At 40.4% G+C, this 17114-nt stretch overlaps 1 protein-coding gene across 1 annotated transcript in view; it reads right to left on the bottom strand.

The window, feature by feature from the left end:
- Positions 1-16815, bottom strand: part of LGR5 (leucine rich repeat containing G protein-coupled receptor 5) — a 124817-nt gene extending 108002 nt beyond the window's left edge. Inside the window, exon 1 of the mRNA XM_077807740.1 lies at positions 16598-16815. Within this exon, the coding sequence (XP_077663866.1) occupies positions 16598-16815 (218 nt within the window). The remainder of the gene's footprint in view (positions 1-16597) is intronic.
- Between the last annotated feature and the right edge of the window lie 299 nt (positions 16816-17114).

The raw sequence follows: 17114 nt of genomic DNA on the forward strand, positions 1-17114 counted from the left end.
ATAGTGGAAGAGTCTTCTAATTCAGATTTGAGGTCTTGAAAAAGTCTTCTGAAAGACACATATCCAAATACATTTAGCACCTTGTCTTGTCAATGCCTGTAAAGATTTACTTAAACTTGAAAACTCCTTTTTAAGTCTGGAATGATAACTTGCCATGCCTAGAAAACTATTCAGTTTCCCAACATAACTTTTCTATTTGCTACTTTAACTGCTTGGACAGAATAAGTATGACGAGCCATATTTGTAAAGGTATTTAGGTGCCCAAAGATGCAGATAGGTGCTTTTGAAAATCCCACTAGGCACCTAGATGTCTAACTCCCTTTGAATGCAGGCATCTAAATAGATTTAAAAATCTGGGTTGAACAGTTTCTGAAGAAAAAAATATATCCATAAACTTACTTATAAGATTTACTTTTATAAAGTCATATTGAAAAATTCAGACACTAAAAAATAATAATAAAAAATCCTTCATTACTTTTGCTCTTTTCAAATTTCATAATTTTAATAATTATAACTACAATATAAATAATATATATGACCATCACTACAGTTTTAAATAATTGGCTCTTATCAGTTCTTACATTGAAAGACCTCAGCTGTTGAGCTTCCAAGAGTCTTTTATGTCTTCAACTGTCATGTGGAGGCGGTCTCTCCATGCATCTGGAAGCTTCATCTAGTTCAAGTTGATGGTCCCTTTGTTTAAATCCTACTTTGAAACTGCCATTTAAGAAGGAGCAGGGTCAGTGTACTTGTGCCACATCAGCTGTCCCTAATGAGCTTTAAAAGACGGTACCTTGGCCTAGAGAAGGAAACACCCGGAGTCCCCTCAAAGGGGAGTCAGTGAGAGCCTGAGAAGTGAAGGTATAAAATTCCCTGGGGATTATAGTTTAGGGTGAGCTGAAGAAATGTTGTTTGTTTTACCTCTGCTGAAAAATAAAAGTGCCTAAAAGAATTTGTTGGCATGACAGAGGGGCTTCTGTAGGCTGGGGAGAAGTCCTGCCATGTTACATTGTGTTTATCAGATGTATAATGCCATCTATGGTCAAGGCCGCTTTGGTGCTGCAACAGACTAGAAATTCTGCAGCAGCTTCAGGTATATTCAAGAACTGAGGTTTTTACTGAATATGAAAATAAATATTGTCATATTAAATTAATTTTACTCTGCCCCTGAATTTTTGTACTACTCAGGCCAGCATGGTGTGACACTCTGTCTCCATCTGGTGGTGGCTAGGGTAGGCCACATAGAGGTTTATGAGCCTGCTACAGCCTTGGGTGAAAGAGGTAGGTCTTTTTGCTCAGGAAGTAGAGGTTCGTGCATTAAAATCCATTGGTCCCTATATATCACATTTTTGGATTGACAATATAAAATTGCATCAGGAAAGTTAACAGGGGAAGCTGGAGTTTTGGCAGCTGGGCAGAAAACATTTGGGATTTTCATCAGTTGGAAAGACTTTGGACACATTTTGGGATTGTGGGATAAACATATTAACTGGATGGTTCTGTTCAAAAGATAAATGTACACTGCCAGGCCTGTAGTAGTAGTAGGAGTACCGGCTGCACCTGGTTAACAGATACAGTATTTAGATATTATGGGGATGGGTGTGACAGTAACCCAAAGATAAATAACAGTGTATGGAGACCCCATCTTAACAAGCTTTCCTCGGAGTTTGTCGTGGCATTATGTCTTGCAAAAGCCTCCAATGAATGAGCGGTTCTCCACCGCCCTTTGAACAGTGTACCCTCTCCTCCCCAGGGCTGCTCAGCCTACACAAGGGCACAGCTGACACTGTGGCCCAGATTCTGGGTCCTATATGCCACTCTTGTGGTTTCAAGGGGTCATAAAGAGGTTGGAATGACATTCCCTCCCTCCTGAATGGCTAGAGTGTGCTCTGCTCGATGGTTCTGAGCAGTGGAACAGCCCATAGGAAACCATGGGGAGGCCCAGTGGCTGCTTTGACTTTCTCAGGTCCTGTTCTGGCTTGTGAAGCAGCCCAGAATCTGGGAGTTTCAAATGGCTAAAAGCCACCTTTGCCCTCCTGATGCCCTAACTTGCACGTTAGGCACTGCACAGAATTTGGCCCCATGTTCCTTTGGGAATTGTTGCTTTTGATTGTGTATCTTTTAACTTAGTTACACATATGGTTTTTTTCATACCAATTTCCTTTCCTCCAAAGTGTTCTTTGGATATTTCACAATCTCATACCAATTTCAGAATATCAAGCAGTTTCATCTAAGACCTCGCAGATAGTCATCTCAAAATTTGTGCATACAGTAGATGAATTTTGTTTCATCATCATTCTTGTGAAAATTGCAGGTCCATGTCACTCAGCCTTTTCAGATATTATGCTGTACTCTCACGGATGTTTTTTTTGTCTATCCTGAATTTAATTCTATTATTTTTCAGTTTCAAACTAAAATATTATGTCACTGCAGCTTGGTGCATCCCTGGTCCTTACAGTTTTGGACAACGTAATTCAGTACTATCAGATCCATATTCCATTTACCTGGTTTGATAATTAGATGCTACGGTTTTCAGATCTTGCAAGAACAAAGTTATGCACCATTATTAGATTTAGTGCAGTCTGAAACAGGTGCAGACTGCAACCTATATAGTTTATTAGTTATCAGAAATAAAAACCCTGATTTTATTTGTGTTGTTGCATTAACTAATCGGATGCATTTTATGTTGTACACCAAGGCAAGACTGGAAAAAGTACTTAGTGAATGTTGTATTTTTTCCTCCAATGTTCGCATCTCCATGCTGAGATCAATCTTGGAATATAATCAAAAAATTAATTGGTGCCTTCCTTAGTATATGAATGGCTATGCTATAAAATGTTGTAAATTTCAGGTTTTTTTAAACTAAAAGAGAAAAGCACATGTTTATTATATTACACAGTTAAAACATTTATTCAAGAATATCATGGTCTGATCAACACTGCAAAACCATTTTAGCAGTGTGAAATGCCAAAGTCTCTCTCTGTAACTCTCTTGAGAAACTCCACCTCACATTCATCTTCATCAGTAACAATGCCATGGAGCATAAAAGAGAATTTCCTGGACCCTTTGTTCCATGTCATCCTCCACACCTGGTGCTGCCTTGAGCTGTTTCTTTCAGGTCAGCTTACATGATCTTGAGCCATGTATTCCTGGGGTGCACTCCAGGTAATTTCCAGCCCGTGGACAGTAGCAATGTGTCTGCTCTAATTGCATGTGAATGGATGGATTCAGGAGTTTGGCTGTCATACTGTTTGAAGAACTTAGTTTGACTAATAGGCTGGCAGCTGCTCACTGAGTTAGACAGTATACAAGTATAGGGAGTTACTTTGTCAGACCATTCTGTTCTAAGGATTCATATTAAACAACATTGGTTGAAGGCATGTAGGCATCTATTGTTATCATTCCCTGTGATAGTCTTGCTGACATAGAGGAGCACTAAGGTCAGCAGTTCGGTCTGGAAACAAATGTTAATTTGACAAATGCAGCTAGTGGAATCCCACACAATACCACATTATGCTATCCTCAAAGGAGGGGTAGATGGATGAGGCATATTCTGTACATAATTGTAACTTGGTTTCACTCTGTTATAGCTAAAAGATATATTCCATGTAACTGATGTAAAGAGTGCTCTTATAAGATGAAGGAATGGAGACATGATGCTTTGCTGGGAAAGAGGTTTTTTCCTCTATGAGCCCTTGTTATTATTCTCTTGTGTTTTCCACATATAACAGATACCTCATTTATCAAAATCCTATTGTCACCTGACAATACACAGAATGTTTACTTTAACTGGTTTAATCTATATTAACTTATGTTTTGTACACACACACCTCTTAATGCCGTCGTTTAAAACTCTGAACACTTTTAATGCAGGAGCTGTATATTCTGAAATAGTCAAAACTGCTAATGAATATTATTTATAATTACTGTCATCATGTACTTAAGCAATTACTCATTTACCAGATCTGTTTGTGTACTCAGCAGATGGTGTTGTTTGGATAAAGAATGAATCATTTCCCCTAGAATAGGCACACAATGGCCCAACAACAACCTTTGCAATAAAACTAATTGTGATGTATCAAGAGTCTGACCCTCCATGAATAAAGTCAATGGAGTTTTGCTCTTCATTTCACTGGAAGCTAAACTGGCTCTTAATCAGTTATCATAGTTTAATCTGTTCTGATAAAAGCAACAGCATGTTGAGAGCATGAAGTGTTGTACTATCTGTTTTGTTTCTCATGTAGAGATACGACATTGTGCATAATACCAACCAGTGAATCTCAATATTACAAAATCCTTGTGAAATTTGATGCTCTTGTAGCAGTACCCTATGGCCAGACATGCAGAGACACAGAAAAACATGACCATAAGATGCTATATTGTCGATCAACAATAAATGGAGAAAACAGACTACATATAACTCCAAGTTTACATGATTTGACACAGATTTTCTATAGACTGCCATGCACGGCAAGACAGGTGAGCCACTAATGTGTGAAGAAATGTGACTCTGATCATTCTATTGGGCTCAATACATCAGTTTATGATACTATCACAAGGGCATTTAAGTGTCATCCATAAAAACCTGCTGAATTTTTTGTTAACGCCACCAAGAAAAAGTCACCATCAAATACAAAACCAAGTCCCATCTGCCTTCAGTTACCTAATTATCTGCATAGATGGCCACAAACATTTGTGGTGATACAGCACAACTGTTTTTAGGCAGAAGTCTGCATCCTGACACAAACAGCCTAAGGACAGAAGACTGATACTTGGCTGTATGTTTAAGATCTTCTCGAGAATGAATCTGACTTTTGTCTTGCCTCAGAAAACCATATACTCTGCACAGGAACAACAGATAAGTAACTTATTCCCTCTTTAATGGCACATTTTACTCTATAAAGTAGCAAAAGTACTAACTTAATTTTTTATATTGTGTTTTAAAGTTTTTCTGTCATTCAATATTCCAGGGCTGTACATAGACTGTACTTATTGTTGTGAGCTTTTTTGTCTTTATTTTTTAGCAATACCAATTTTGCACACAAAGTTAGTTCCTTTAGTAGAAGCATAGAACAAAGGAAAAAAGTCTGACCTGGTATAACTCCACTGAATTCCGTGGAATTACGCACAGGAATGAATCTGGCTCTAGGAAAGATAGGAATAATAGTAAGAAGCAAATATGGCTCCACTGGGAGCTCTTTAATAACCTGAAAATCAAAAAGGAATCCTACAAAAAATGGAAGTATGGAGCACAAAAGAATAGCATAAGCATGTAGGAACAAAATCAGACAGACCAAGGCGCAAAATCAGTTACACCTAGTGAGGAAAATAAAAGGCAATAAGAAGAGGTTCTTAAATGCATTAGGAACAAAAGAAAGATGAAGAAAAGTGTAGGTCCCCTACTTAGCAGGGGACAAAAGCTAATAACTGATGACATCAAGAAAGCTGAGGTGTTTAATGCCTATTTTGCTTCACTTTTTACTAAAAAGGTTAATGCCAGCCAGATACTCAGCACAGTCAATATTAACAAGAAGGGGGAAGGAATGCAAACCAAAATAGGGAAAGTACAAATTAAAGAATATTTAGACAAGTTAGATGTATTCAAGTTGGCAGGGCCTGATGAAATTCATCCTAGGGTACTTAAGGAACAAGCTGAAGCAATTTTGGAACTGTTAGCAATTATCTTTAAGAACTCTTGGAGGATGGGTGAGGTTCCAGACGACAAGAGAAGGGCAAACATGCCATTTATCTTTAAAAAGGGGAACAAATAAGACGTAGGGAATTATAGACCAGTCAGCTTAACTTTGATTCCTGGAAAGATAAGGAACATAATCAATATGTAAGCACTCAGTGGATAATGGGGTTATAAGGAAGAGTCAGCATGGATTTGTCAAAAGGCTAACCTCATTCTGGGGTGTAGTGACAGGAGTGTTGTATGTAAGACATGGGGTGGGGGTAATTGTCCCATTCTACTCGGCACGGGTGAGGCATCAGATGGAGTTCCGTATCCAGTTCTGGGCACCACATTTTAGGAAAGATGTGGACGAACTGGATACTGTCCAGAGGAAAGCAAAAAAATTATAAAAGGTTTAGAAAATATGACTTATAAGGAAAGGTTAAAAACTCTGGGCATGTTTAGTCTTGAGAAAATAAGATTGAGGGGGGACCTGATAGGTCTTCAGATATGTTAAGGGGCTGTTAAAAAGAGGATGGTGATCAATTGTTCTCCATGTCCATTGAAGGTAGGACAAGAAGTAATGGGCTTAATCTGCAGCAAGGGAGATTTAGGTTAGATATTAGGTAAAACTTTCTAACTATAACGGTAGTTAAGCTCTGGAACTGGCGTCCAAGGGAGATTATGGTATCCCCATCACTGGAGGTTTTTAAGGACAGCCTAGACAAACACCTATCAGGGATCACCTAGGTTTATTTTGTCCTGCCACAGTGCAGAGGGCTGGACTTGATGACTTCTCGAGGTCCCTTTCAGCTTTACATTTCTAAGATATGATGTCTTTTTTATCCACTCCCTCTAAAGATTTACTTTAAATATTTCATCCAAACAAACTGTCATAAATATAAAGGGAAGGGTAACCACCTTTCTGTATACAGTGCTACAAAATCCCTCCTTGCCAGAGGCAACATCCTGTTTCCTGTAAAGGGTTAAGAAGCTCAGCTAACCTGGCTGGCACCTGACCCAAAGGACCAATAAGGGAACAAGATACTTTCAAATCGGGGGGAGGGGCTTTTGTTTGTGCTCTTTGTTTACGTGTTTGATCTCTCTTGGGACTGAGAGAGGCCAGCCAGAAATCCGTCCTCTCCAACCCATCATAATCCAAGTCTCCAATATTGCAACTAGTACAGGTAAGCCAGGCAAGGCGGCTTAGTTTATCTTTTGTTTTATGTGAATTTTCCCTGTGTTAAGAGGGAGGTTTATTCCTGTTTTCTGTAACTTTAAGGTTTTGCCCCCAGATCCTCTATGTTTTGAATCTGAATACCCTGTAAAGTATTTTCCATCCTGATTTTACAGAGGTGATTCTTTTACCTTTTCTTTAATTAAAATTATTCTTTTAAGAACCTGATTGATTTTTCATTGTTCTTAAGAGCCAAGGGTTTGGGTCTGTACAAATTGGTGAGGATTGGATTATCAAGCCTTCCCCAGGAAAGGGGGTGTAGGGTTTGGGGGGATATTTTGGGGAAAGACATCTCCAAGTGGGCTCTTTCCCTGTTCTATGTTTAAAACGCTTGGTGGTGGCAGCATACTGTTCAAGGACAAGGCAAAGTTTGTACCTTGGGGAAGTTTTTAACCTAAGCTGGTAAGAATAAACATAGGGGGTCTTTCATGCGGGTCCCACATCTGTACCCTAGAGTTCAGAGTGGGGAAGGAACCCTGACATAAACCATGAAATTTTTCCAGTTACAAAATTTTAAACACACACTTAGTCCTCATATTAGTGTTCTCTAGCCAATTAAAAATTCTTTACTCAACTTTTGAATTCAAACAAGTTTTAATCTTGTTCTAAAAATGACTATGCCTGCCCCTGTTCTTCTTTACGAGAAATGTTTTATGTTTCTTCAAGAATTTATTCAGTTAGGGTCCAGTTTTTCCTCTGGCTTGTGCCCAGGATGGAGGGTGCAAGTATATCCCATGCACTGGCCAGAGACAACAGAAATCCTTGCATTCAGGGATGCATATTACTCCAAAAAGGGCACAGATGAGGTAAGGCCATGCACCCTGAGGTGCTCACAATCCCTTCACATACTACTCTTGGGGTGATGTAGTTTTGCATTAGCCTCTATTCAGGGCTGGGCCTAAAATGATACAATTTGAGCCCTGTGTATTGATCAAAATTTCCCTTTTCATAGTCCTTCCTGCCTCATTCATAAACAACCAACAGCAATACTGCAAATGTCCACTCTTCCCTCTTCCACAAAATGCAGGCCTTGTCTACACTGGGGCCTACCAGCCAGCAAGGGAGCCATACTGATGTTACTGTTGAGGCTACACCAACATCACTGTATGCCAACACCATGCACTGTAGACACACAGAACTAATGGCATAAAAAACTATGATTTGCATCACTGCTTACCCTAAGAATTTGAAGCCAGGGTAAGCTACACCACTGCAAGCCAGTTTACTCCAGTGCAGCACCATATAGTCCTCCTTCCAAGACACATGTCTTTTCTCTCCCCATAACACACTTTTGATTTCTCTGTTGACCTTTGTGTAACCACATATGCTTATTCTAGGTGAAATTCAGAGTAATTGGGCGGCATGTGGGGAACTCTCCAGGTGTCGGAATTCACAAGTTTCTTGGTTTAATGCTGGAACTGAGGCCACATCCCTCAGTACCCCCTACAAAGGCATTCCCAGCCACTGGATCTGCACCCCTCCATTGGTCTGCTCCCAAATCCTCCTGCTGCTGCAACTGTTTCAGAGCCAGTGCAACAGGTGCCTCCACGATGCACAAGGGGTGTGGTGTCACAACCAGGACGAAGGTGGTCAGACCTAGCGGTTGGAGCAGGAGTTGGGAGTCAGCCGAGTCTAAGGCAGGTCAGAGGGTGAACCAAGAGTCAGGTGTCAATCAGGTTACTAGGAGATGAGGGTTGTGCACCAGGTTACAGAGAGCAATTGAATAGCAAAGTCAAGGATAAACCAGGGTCAGAAGCCAGAGTCTAGGCTCTCTCACAAGTAGGATCTGAAGCAGAGGAAGGCAGGCCAGGTTATTGCTCAGACAGCTCTCCTTCATGGCTTCCTAGTTTAAGTACTGGTATTGCCCAATCATCAGGTTGTCAGGTTCTGCCACTCAGGTCCTGCTGGGTGGTACTTCTGGCCTATCTCCGTGCCCCTCCCACTTCCGAAATGCTCCCTGCGCCAGGGACTGCAGGGAGAGAGGTGTAAGAGCTAGTTATGCTGATTCTAAATCCACTGGCTACTTGAGGGTGGTTTCAAACTCCTTTGCAGTGTCTGAACAACACAAAGGGAGCAGAGACAGGTGGTGCCGCAGTCTGCTCCAATACTCATTAAGGGATTAAATAGTAGGGGTCAAAGTTTAGACCCTGATTCCTCCATAATGCGGAACCATCAGGAGTTTCATGGCCCACTTGCTTGCAGAAGTTATACAAATGTTATACAGAAGTTATACAACTTTCTCATGATGTAGAAGGTTCCCTTCTGAGGTGGCTTTATAATGGATGTAAGTGGAAGCCAGGCCCTAGGGGTGACATTCAGAGAGGTGCTACAAATGCTCAGTGATCCCTTACTGCTTTCTCCTCCAGTCCAGTGCCAGTGTTCCTCTCTGACAATTAGCCAAGGGGGATTTCAGAGGGGTCATGCAGGCCAAGAAAGGATCTCTTGGTTAACAGCAGAACTAAGAGTGGTCCTCCCAGGCAAACATGGCAGGAGGGTGAGAGAGAGAGCAGGGTGGTGGGGGAAAGCAATTGGGAGAGTTGGAGGCAATTATACCCACACTCTGATAGAGGGTTTGCCAGCCATTTGTTACTCAGAGTTGCAATTTAAGAGCAGTGAGACTACTTAGTTTTCAATATGACCCTTTCATTTTTAAGTGGTGTGTAGCCAGGAGATTGAAAATTTTCTTTACAATATGGAACACAGTGCTCTGATATTTGCCTTTGTCATCTCACAATTAGATTACCAGAACATACTATATCTGGGGCTTCTTCTTAAATTCATTTGGAAGCTGATGCAGAAGGTGCCAAATCACTTCTTAAATGAGTATCTAACTGTGTGCATATTATACCAATACTCTGTGATCTGTATTGGCTGCCTGTTCATCTCTGGGTGGAGTTCCAGGTGTCAGTTTTGACCTACAAAGCTCTAACTGGCCTAGGACCTGACTGCTTGAGAGATTGCCCCTCTCTCTGTGCCAGACGGTCACTGCTGCAACCAGTGGATGTACTCAAGCTGAAGCTTTCTTAATATAAAAGGAAAGGGGATTGTGGCAGGGCATTTTCCATGAGAGCCCCATTGCTTTGGAAATCGTTCCTTGCTCTCTGGTCCAAAATAGTCCAGGTTTGTTGCCCTTCTTTTTATTGGGCTTTTGGGAAGGGAGATGTTGCTTGAGAGTGGTATTTAAGGAAGGTGGGGTATTTTTCTTTATTTTTTTCCTTTGCTGGGAGCTCTAATTAGCTACTGTCACATATGTGGAAGTTGCTGCTGGTTTTGTCTTTCTTTGGTTGAGTTTAAAAATAATTGTCAAGGAAAAACAGAGACTAGGATAGGTGTCTTTTGTCTGTGGTTATCATCCTGATTCATAAATAATGTTAGGCCCCTTTGACAAAGGGTGCATTTATTTCTGTTCTAAACCCTACGGGCCTTATCCTCCTACTGCCTGCCTAGTGGAACTGCACGGAGGTTACTCCTGCCTTGTACGTAAACTGTACAGAACATTTAATGTTAATCCTCTAAGAGGGGATAAGAATGTTTTGAAGATGTCCCTTCATTTTGAAGGAGCTAGAGTATTTCTTTTATAGTTGAAGGCTATGATTAATCAATTTGATATGCCTAAAACATTGCACCAAATTCTGCTCTCAGTTACATTAGTCTGAGCCAAAGGAGCAACTCCATATTTGCAGTAATGTAACTGAGAAGAATCTGACCCACTGGAAGGAAACAAACAACCTTAAGTTGTATGTAAATGATCTGTAAAGAATTCAGAAAGCAGTGCATGTGAATGAAGAATTCTTTTTGGAGAATAGACCAGTAAAAAAGAAAGCATTTTGGCTGCAAAATTGGGTAGCGGTTTTAAGCATTTGAAAGACAAATGACATTAGAGAAAAGACTGGGTTAACAAGGGAACACTTGAAGAAAGTCTAATCTTAGCTGGCATGCTGACTAGGAAGGTCAGCCCAGTGCACGCGTTCTCAGCTGGAGTCGGGCTCCCTCTGCCAGGCCAATTGTCCTCTGCACTTCAGATACCAAACCAAACTGAAGGTGCCTTCACCCTGCCAGCTCCTTATATTCCAGCAGCTTAAAGAGAGTTTCCTTTTTCCTGTCAACTTATGTATAATTTCCTTATGCTACAAAGAAGGGAGGTTGTGTGTGTGAGTGCCTTTTTTTTCCTCTCAGAGTAGCACAAGGCTCTTTAGAAAGCAGTGTAAAGACTCATTCTTTAGTACTGTGTTCCCAGCCAGTAAGAGTGAGTCACTTTTTAAAAGAAGCTTTAATTTGTATTTTATTGATTTTCATACTCATCCTTCTGTAAACATGAAGAATGCAATTATGATCTACCTGTTTATATTTTAATACTAAAAAAATTCCTATTAAGAAATATAAAACATTTGTGATTTAAAATACACTGTGAAAAATTCCAGTTTGTACACACTTCTAGTTTATATATATGTACATATAAATGTCATGAGCAAAATTTACACAGGGGAAAAGAATCTGAACAATTTTCTTTTCAGAGTAGGTATTTAGGGCTAGATTCTAATCCTGATTTCACTGCTGTAAATCCAGAGTAACTCTAGAATCTGGTCCTCAGTCTATTGAAACAGTGAAATTATATTAGCCACCTTTCTGGGCCAACTTTCCAATTGTCAGTTTAAATCATATAGTAGCCATTTATTTTATTTCAGTTCGAGGACAGCAAGAATTGTTTAGCATGTTTGAAATCTGTAAACAAGTATTTCCTGAAGATAAGCAGGTATTTTACTAGCTGCATCACACCTGCACATTGTCAACTGATCTGGAGGTTGCAAGAAGACTTATAAAGGCTTGCTCTTGCCTGAGACGCTAGTCTGCTATTTGATCTCCTTGATATCCTGGAAGTGATTTCAATTTATCTCAGACCATGAGGCACACAGGACTGAGTTTGTATCATAGGGTGGGGAAAAAAGATAAACAGAAAAATGTGTAAGCTTATTCAAGGATCATAGTGGGAGGAAGGGGTTTTAGGTTTTGTGTATTCTTTTAATAAATATTACCATAGCCCTTTTTTGTAAATGTCTCAGCAGTTCAGTTTGTTTCTGGGAACATAATTCTACTACTTTTTAAAGATTTCAGTATTTTTAAACTTCAAAATATTCCAAATTCAGTCCTTGGAAATTTTCCATGTCCTTAATAGCACATATTGAATATATTGTTGTGGGAAATGAAAGAAGGATATCAGAATTTGTTTAAATGAGAATGTTGTAACCACTGAAAAGATTTTTTGATCTGTTTTTCATCTATTTTACCAGCACAAATAATTTTTTTCTTAATTTCAAAACTAGTTTGCCTTAATGTCAGACGGCACTTCTGTGAAATACTAGACAAATCAAACTTCTAATTGACATATGCCTAGACAAATTTATAATTTACTCAGAGTTAAATCTTAATTTGATGCAAATAAAACTTAATAAATGAATTTATGAAGCAAATCATAAAGGAACAAAAACAAATTATCATACTATCTATATCTAAAATACAAGATTATGAAAACAGTAGAAGGCCTGTGCCTGCATTTCTCTTGCACTCACACCTCTCCACTGAATTGACTGACAGTTTAGGTGTGCAAGAAATGCAGGATTTGTGCTCCTTGGGTAGAATTGCCATTTGTAATAATTTTACCTTTCCCGCTGTGGAGATAGATTACCAAGAACATATAACTTCTTATAGTTATAACTTAAAATTGTATCACATAAGTTTAAAAAGCAGTTCTTCAGTTAGCGTGTTAATAAACCAATTCTTAAACTTTGAAGTTGGCCAGATTTTATTTTTTAGATTATCAGTTATTTTGGAGATAATGGGTGGTTGCATGATTAAAACATAGAATTGGGAATCAGGAGTTCTGGCTTCAGTTCTTGGCTCTTTCACAAACTTTCATCGTGACGTTGGGCAAACCACTTTCTGCCTTGGCTTTCCTTTTCATTGCAAAAATTCGGGATAATACTTCACTAGCTCACAGTAATGGTATGAGGCTTAATGGGAGTTCCACGTGTGAAGGACTTACAGATCCTGGCTCTTAGTGTTCGCTGTAGTACAGTATACTACAGTGTTCGCTGTAGTGTGTTTGCTTTAGTGTTCACTGTAGTACATTGATAAGAAAGTGACATATTCTTAACTTGCAACTGAAGTCCCTATGCTGCCCTCTATCAACACATGGAATTCACATTAACATCAATAGGAATTGTGTACATGCATTTAGCAGATTATGTAGGTTTAAGTATGAAAAATATAAGTTGAACTTAAAAAAATCAAATAGCATGTGATATCAAATATACAACTTTGAACAACATCAAAAAGATTATTTTTATAAGGGAGGGGAGAATTGCTATGTAAGTGGGAAATGTTGAATTCTGTAGCTGGGTCCTTCTGTAGACTTCATTAGCTATACAGCAATAGCACCATAGCACAGTGTGCACGCTTTCAGTAACTACAACAAACTCATCTCCTGTATCTCAAAATACAAAGTTCAGGGTACCTGAACAACCTCTTTCTGTCCATTTTTAATTTCCATTTTCCAATTTCTGATTCTCATCAGGAAGTCACTATCTCTTTTTCTTCATCTGGTAAACTATTCAGATAAGATAAGGGGGTGGAAATATGACAAAATTAAAACTTACAGTGGATAGTACTCCTGATTATGTCTATTACCAGGTCAAATATGAATAGGAAAGGATCTAATAATAACACAGGTTTCATAGGAGGGGAGTTAGTGTAAGGGTTTGGACTCAAGCAATCAGCATGTTTTGGGGGAAGAATTATTGTAATTAGTGAGAGTAAACATCTCTGTTTTTCAGCAAAAGAACTATGAAACATAAAATCTGGCTGGCAACTATCAAATGAAAAACACTTTTGTAGCAAATATGCATGTTTTAAAATTTGTCATTGCTTATCCACATAAAGAAAATGAGACATGACAGTTCTTCGTTTACACAGGGCCGGAGGTACTCCACTGCATAATTAGGCAATGTTTTATCAATCAAATGATGATAGTCCTGAACAAATGGTAAGGACTAGTGTCACACTTTTTAAACAGTCTCATTAATGACTTTCTACAGGATTACTGGAATAATGCATATAGATTGTCTTGGTCCTTTAAAATTCCTCCTTTCCTGCACGGTATTTTCTACCCTTCAGGACGTATTCCATTAAATAACAGTGAATTAATGAAAAAACCCTAGGAGACCCTTCCTGCAAGACCCGAGGAATTTTAGAGGGGTAGCACCATTCTTCGAGAAACAGATCAGTAGAAGGTTTCAGAGTAACAGCCGTGTTAGTCTGTATTCGCAAAAAGAAAAGGAGTACTTGTGGCACCTTAGAGACTAACCAATTTATTTGAGCATAAGCTTTTGTGAGCTACAGCTCACTTCATTGGATGCATACTGTGGAAAGTGTAGAAGATCTTTTTATACACACAAAGCATGAGAAGGATTTTTTTTTTTTTTAAACAGCAGCAGTCCACAGTACCAGCATTAACATCATCATGCTCAGCTATGCTTTCCTTTTTCACAAATTAGTTAAGAAACAGGCCCTCAAGAAATGGGACACTTTTCCCAGTTTTAGCATTTATCCCATCAAGCTAAGTATTTTATTTCTGTCTTTACTACATTCAGAATAGTTACTCCAATTATGACTCTTCAAAGCACACAGTAAGCATCAAAAGCTGTTTCTCTCTTATACTTCGAGCCCCAGCCTGCTCCTTTTGAAGTCAATGGCAAAATTCCATTTGGCTTCAAGACTATACCCTTATTCAATATTGTATTGTGTATATGAAAAGTTCTGTTTTATTAGAGAGTATAAACTGTCATTCATTAACAACTATCCTTGCTTCTTAAAATATGGCAATTCACTCTGAAAAGTCTAAATTTACTCTAAATAGTACAATAAACTAAAATGAAATGGTCATAATAAGTAATGATCTTAATAAATAAGAATCTTAATATGAGGCAACTTAACTGATGTAGTGAACAACACTCTAGTAGGCTAACAAGCCTCAGCTGGTAGAAAATAGTAATGTTCACATTTTTAAATTATTTCAATGTCACAGCAATTTTAAAAACTTGTGTATTCCTGTCAAGTTAAATTTCGGAACACAATAATTGAACAAAATCTGTTTTACCATTACTTGAGACTACATCACCAAATTTAAACTATAGCCAGAGCTCTGCACAACATACATTTAATATGCATATGCATATTCTTTTCAAACAAACTATTTTGTTTCTTTTATCAAAGCTTTATTTTCACTCAATTTAGCTCCCTCTCAATATATGTTTATTATTCACACAGCATCTCTTACCTTGTTTGTGTTACCAAGTTTCACGCCCATAGGTGAAGGGGAAAATTAATTCAGAATGGTTCCTCCCCCCCCACCACTTGAAGTTTGGATTGGTAATCCCATCAAAGCATCTTTATGGTAAGGAGTATGTCAACAGGAATAAAAAAAAGTATGGATAAACACATTCAGCATCAGATATACTGTATCCAGATGCAGAGAACTTGGACTCCTCTGTAAAAGTACATACTCAGAAATGAAGACAATTTATAGTCAGTAAAATTAGTGCCTTGTACTAATCGATTCAAAACACAAAAATCAAGACAAGCAAATCAGTGACCAAACATAAATAAATAAAAATAAAATCACGGTTTTTTCGTTCAAAATTTTCCCCTTGTACCAACTCCTATCCTCAAGCCCAACACAACTCAACACATACAATAGCAAGTGTACAGTCTTTGATTTATCTGCAAGCAGTTAAATAGAGACTCAGTTGAAATGTTCAAATCATGCGAGTATCTCTTGTCATAAAGACCAGGGCAGGGCTAGAGGATCTGACATAAAGTAATAATTATCTGACATATGAACAGCTCTTGTACTTCCAACCACCTGTTTCAGCACAGGGCTAGTTGGATCAGGAACACGTTTAAACTACTGTTTCCTCCGCATGTTCTGGGTGACGGATCTATTTGATCTGAATGACAGAAAACAGCAGCACTGTATTTGAATGTTAGCGCTGCATTTTACCCGCTCTCGCTGCTTTATTTTATTACCTTTCAAAACCCTCGACAGATCAGTTAAAGATTAAATCGGCAGCACTTCAAAACCTTGTCCCGGGAAGGCAAAGGTAAAGTTAACGTCCGTGTAGCTCTAATCCAGGTTTTGCTGTTGCCTCACTTTTAATTACCCAATAAATGGCACATCATATAGCAATCCTGTAAGTAAATCAGCCCGTCTGGTTTGAGTAACGCTGGGGCAGACCGACGTCTCTAAACGCTTTATAACCAATTTCTTGATTAAAAGGCGATTAGGAACGAACTGAAGGGGTGGCTGTGGAAATGGATTCCAACTATTCAGCCCTTGAGCAAGACAGTGACCGGGAGCATCGCCTACGGAGGCGGCTGTCAGCAGGCTCGGGTTAGCGCAGAGAGGGCAGGCACAGCTGGGCTTTCACAGCGCTCTCCTGAGGGAGCCGCTGGAGCGGAGCCGCTCTCCGCCGCCTCCCCAGGTGCGCCATCGGCCTCCGCTAGGCTGAGCGCCCACCTCGCAGGCAGCTCCCCGGCGGTGCCTCGCTCCCCCCCCCCCTTGCAGCCAGGGGCCGAGCGCCAGCTGCCGGTCCCCACCCCCCGCGGTCCCCACAGCGGGGGCGGCCACTTACAGGTAGGAGGTGAAGAGGCTGAGGTTGGTGGGCACCGCTGTGAGCCCCCGGTCGGAGCAGTCCGCCCTGAGGAGCATCCCGTCCTGCTCACACTGGCACAGAGCCGGGCAGCCCCTCTGCCGCCTCCCGGCGGGGCTCGCCAACCCCCCGCTGCTAGCCCCAGGCAGCCCGAGCAGGCAGAGCAGGAGCAGCGCGCTGGGCGGGCAGGAGGTGTCCATGGTGCCAGCGGGCGGTGGCGCTGGTAGCCGCTGGGCTCTGCACCGCTGTCCTGTAGGGCGCTGTTTTCACCCCGCGGCTCAACCGGAGCCTGGGAAAGAAGCTGCCGCAGCCCCAGCTGCTGCTGCCGCTGCTGCTGCAAGGAAGGCGCCTGCCCTGGCGCGGGGAGCTGCTGCTGCTGCTCTTGCAGCCGGAGCCTGGCCTGGAGCGCGAGCTGCTGGAGCCCGAGCTGCCGCCGGCGCGCTGCGCTCTGGAGCAGCATCTCAGTTTACACGCTGTTTTAAAGAGCCGCAGCCTGCCC

Source organism: Eretmochelys imbricata, chromosome 1 (assembly GCF_965152235.1).
Source record: "Eretmochelys imbricata isolate rEreImb1 chromosome 1, rEreImb1.hap1, whole genome shotgun sequence".
In the NCBI taxonomy this organism is placed as follows: domain Eukaryota; kingdom Metazoa; phylum Chordata; order Testudines; family Cheloniidae; genus Eretmochelys; species Eretmochelys imbricata.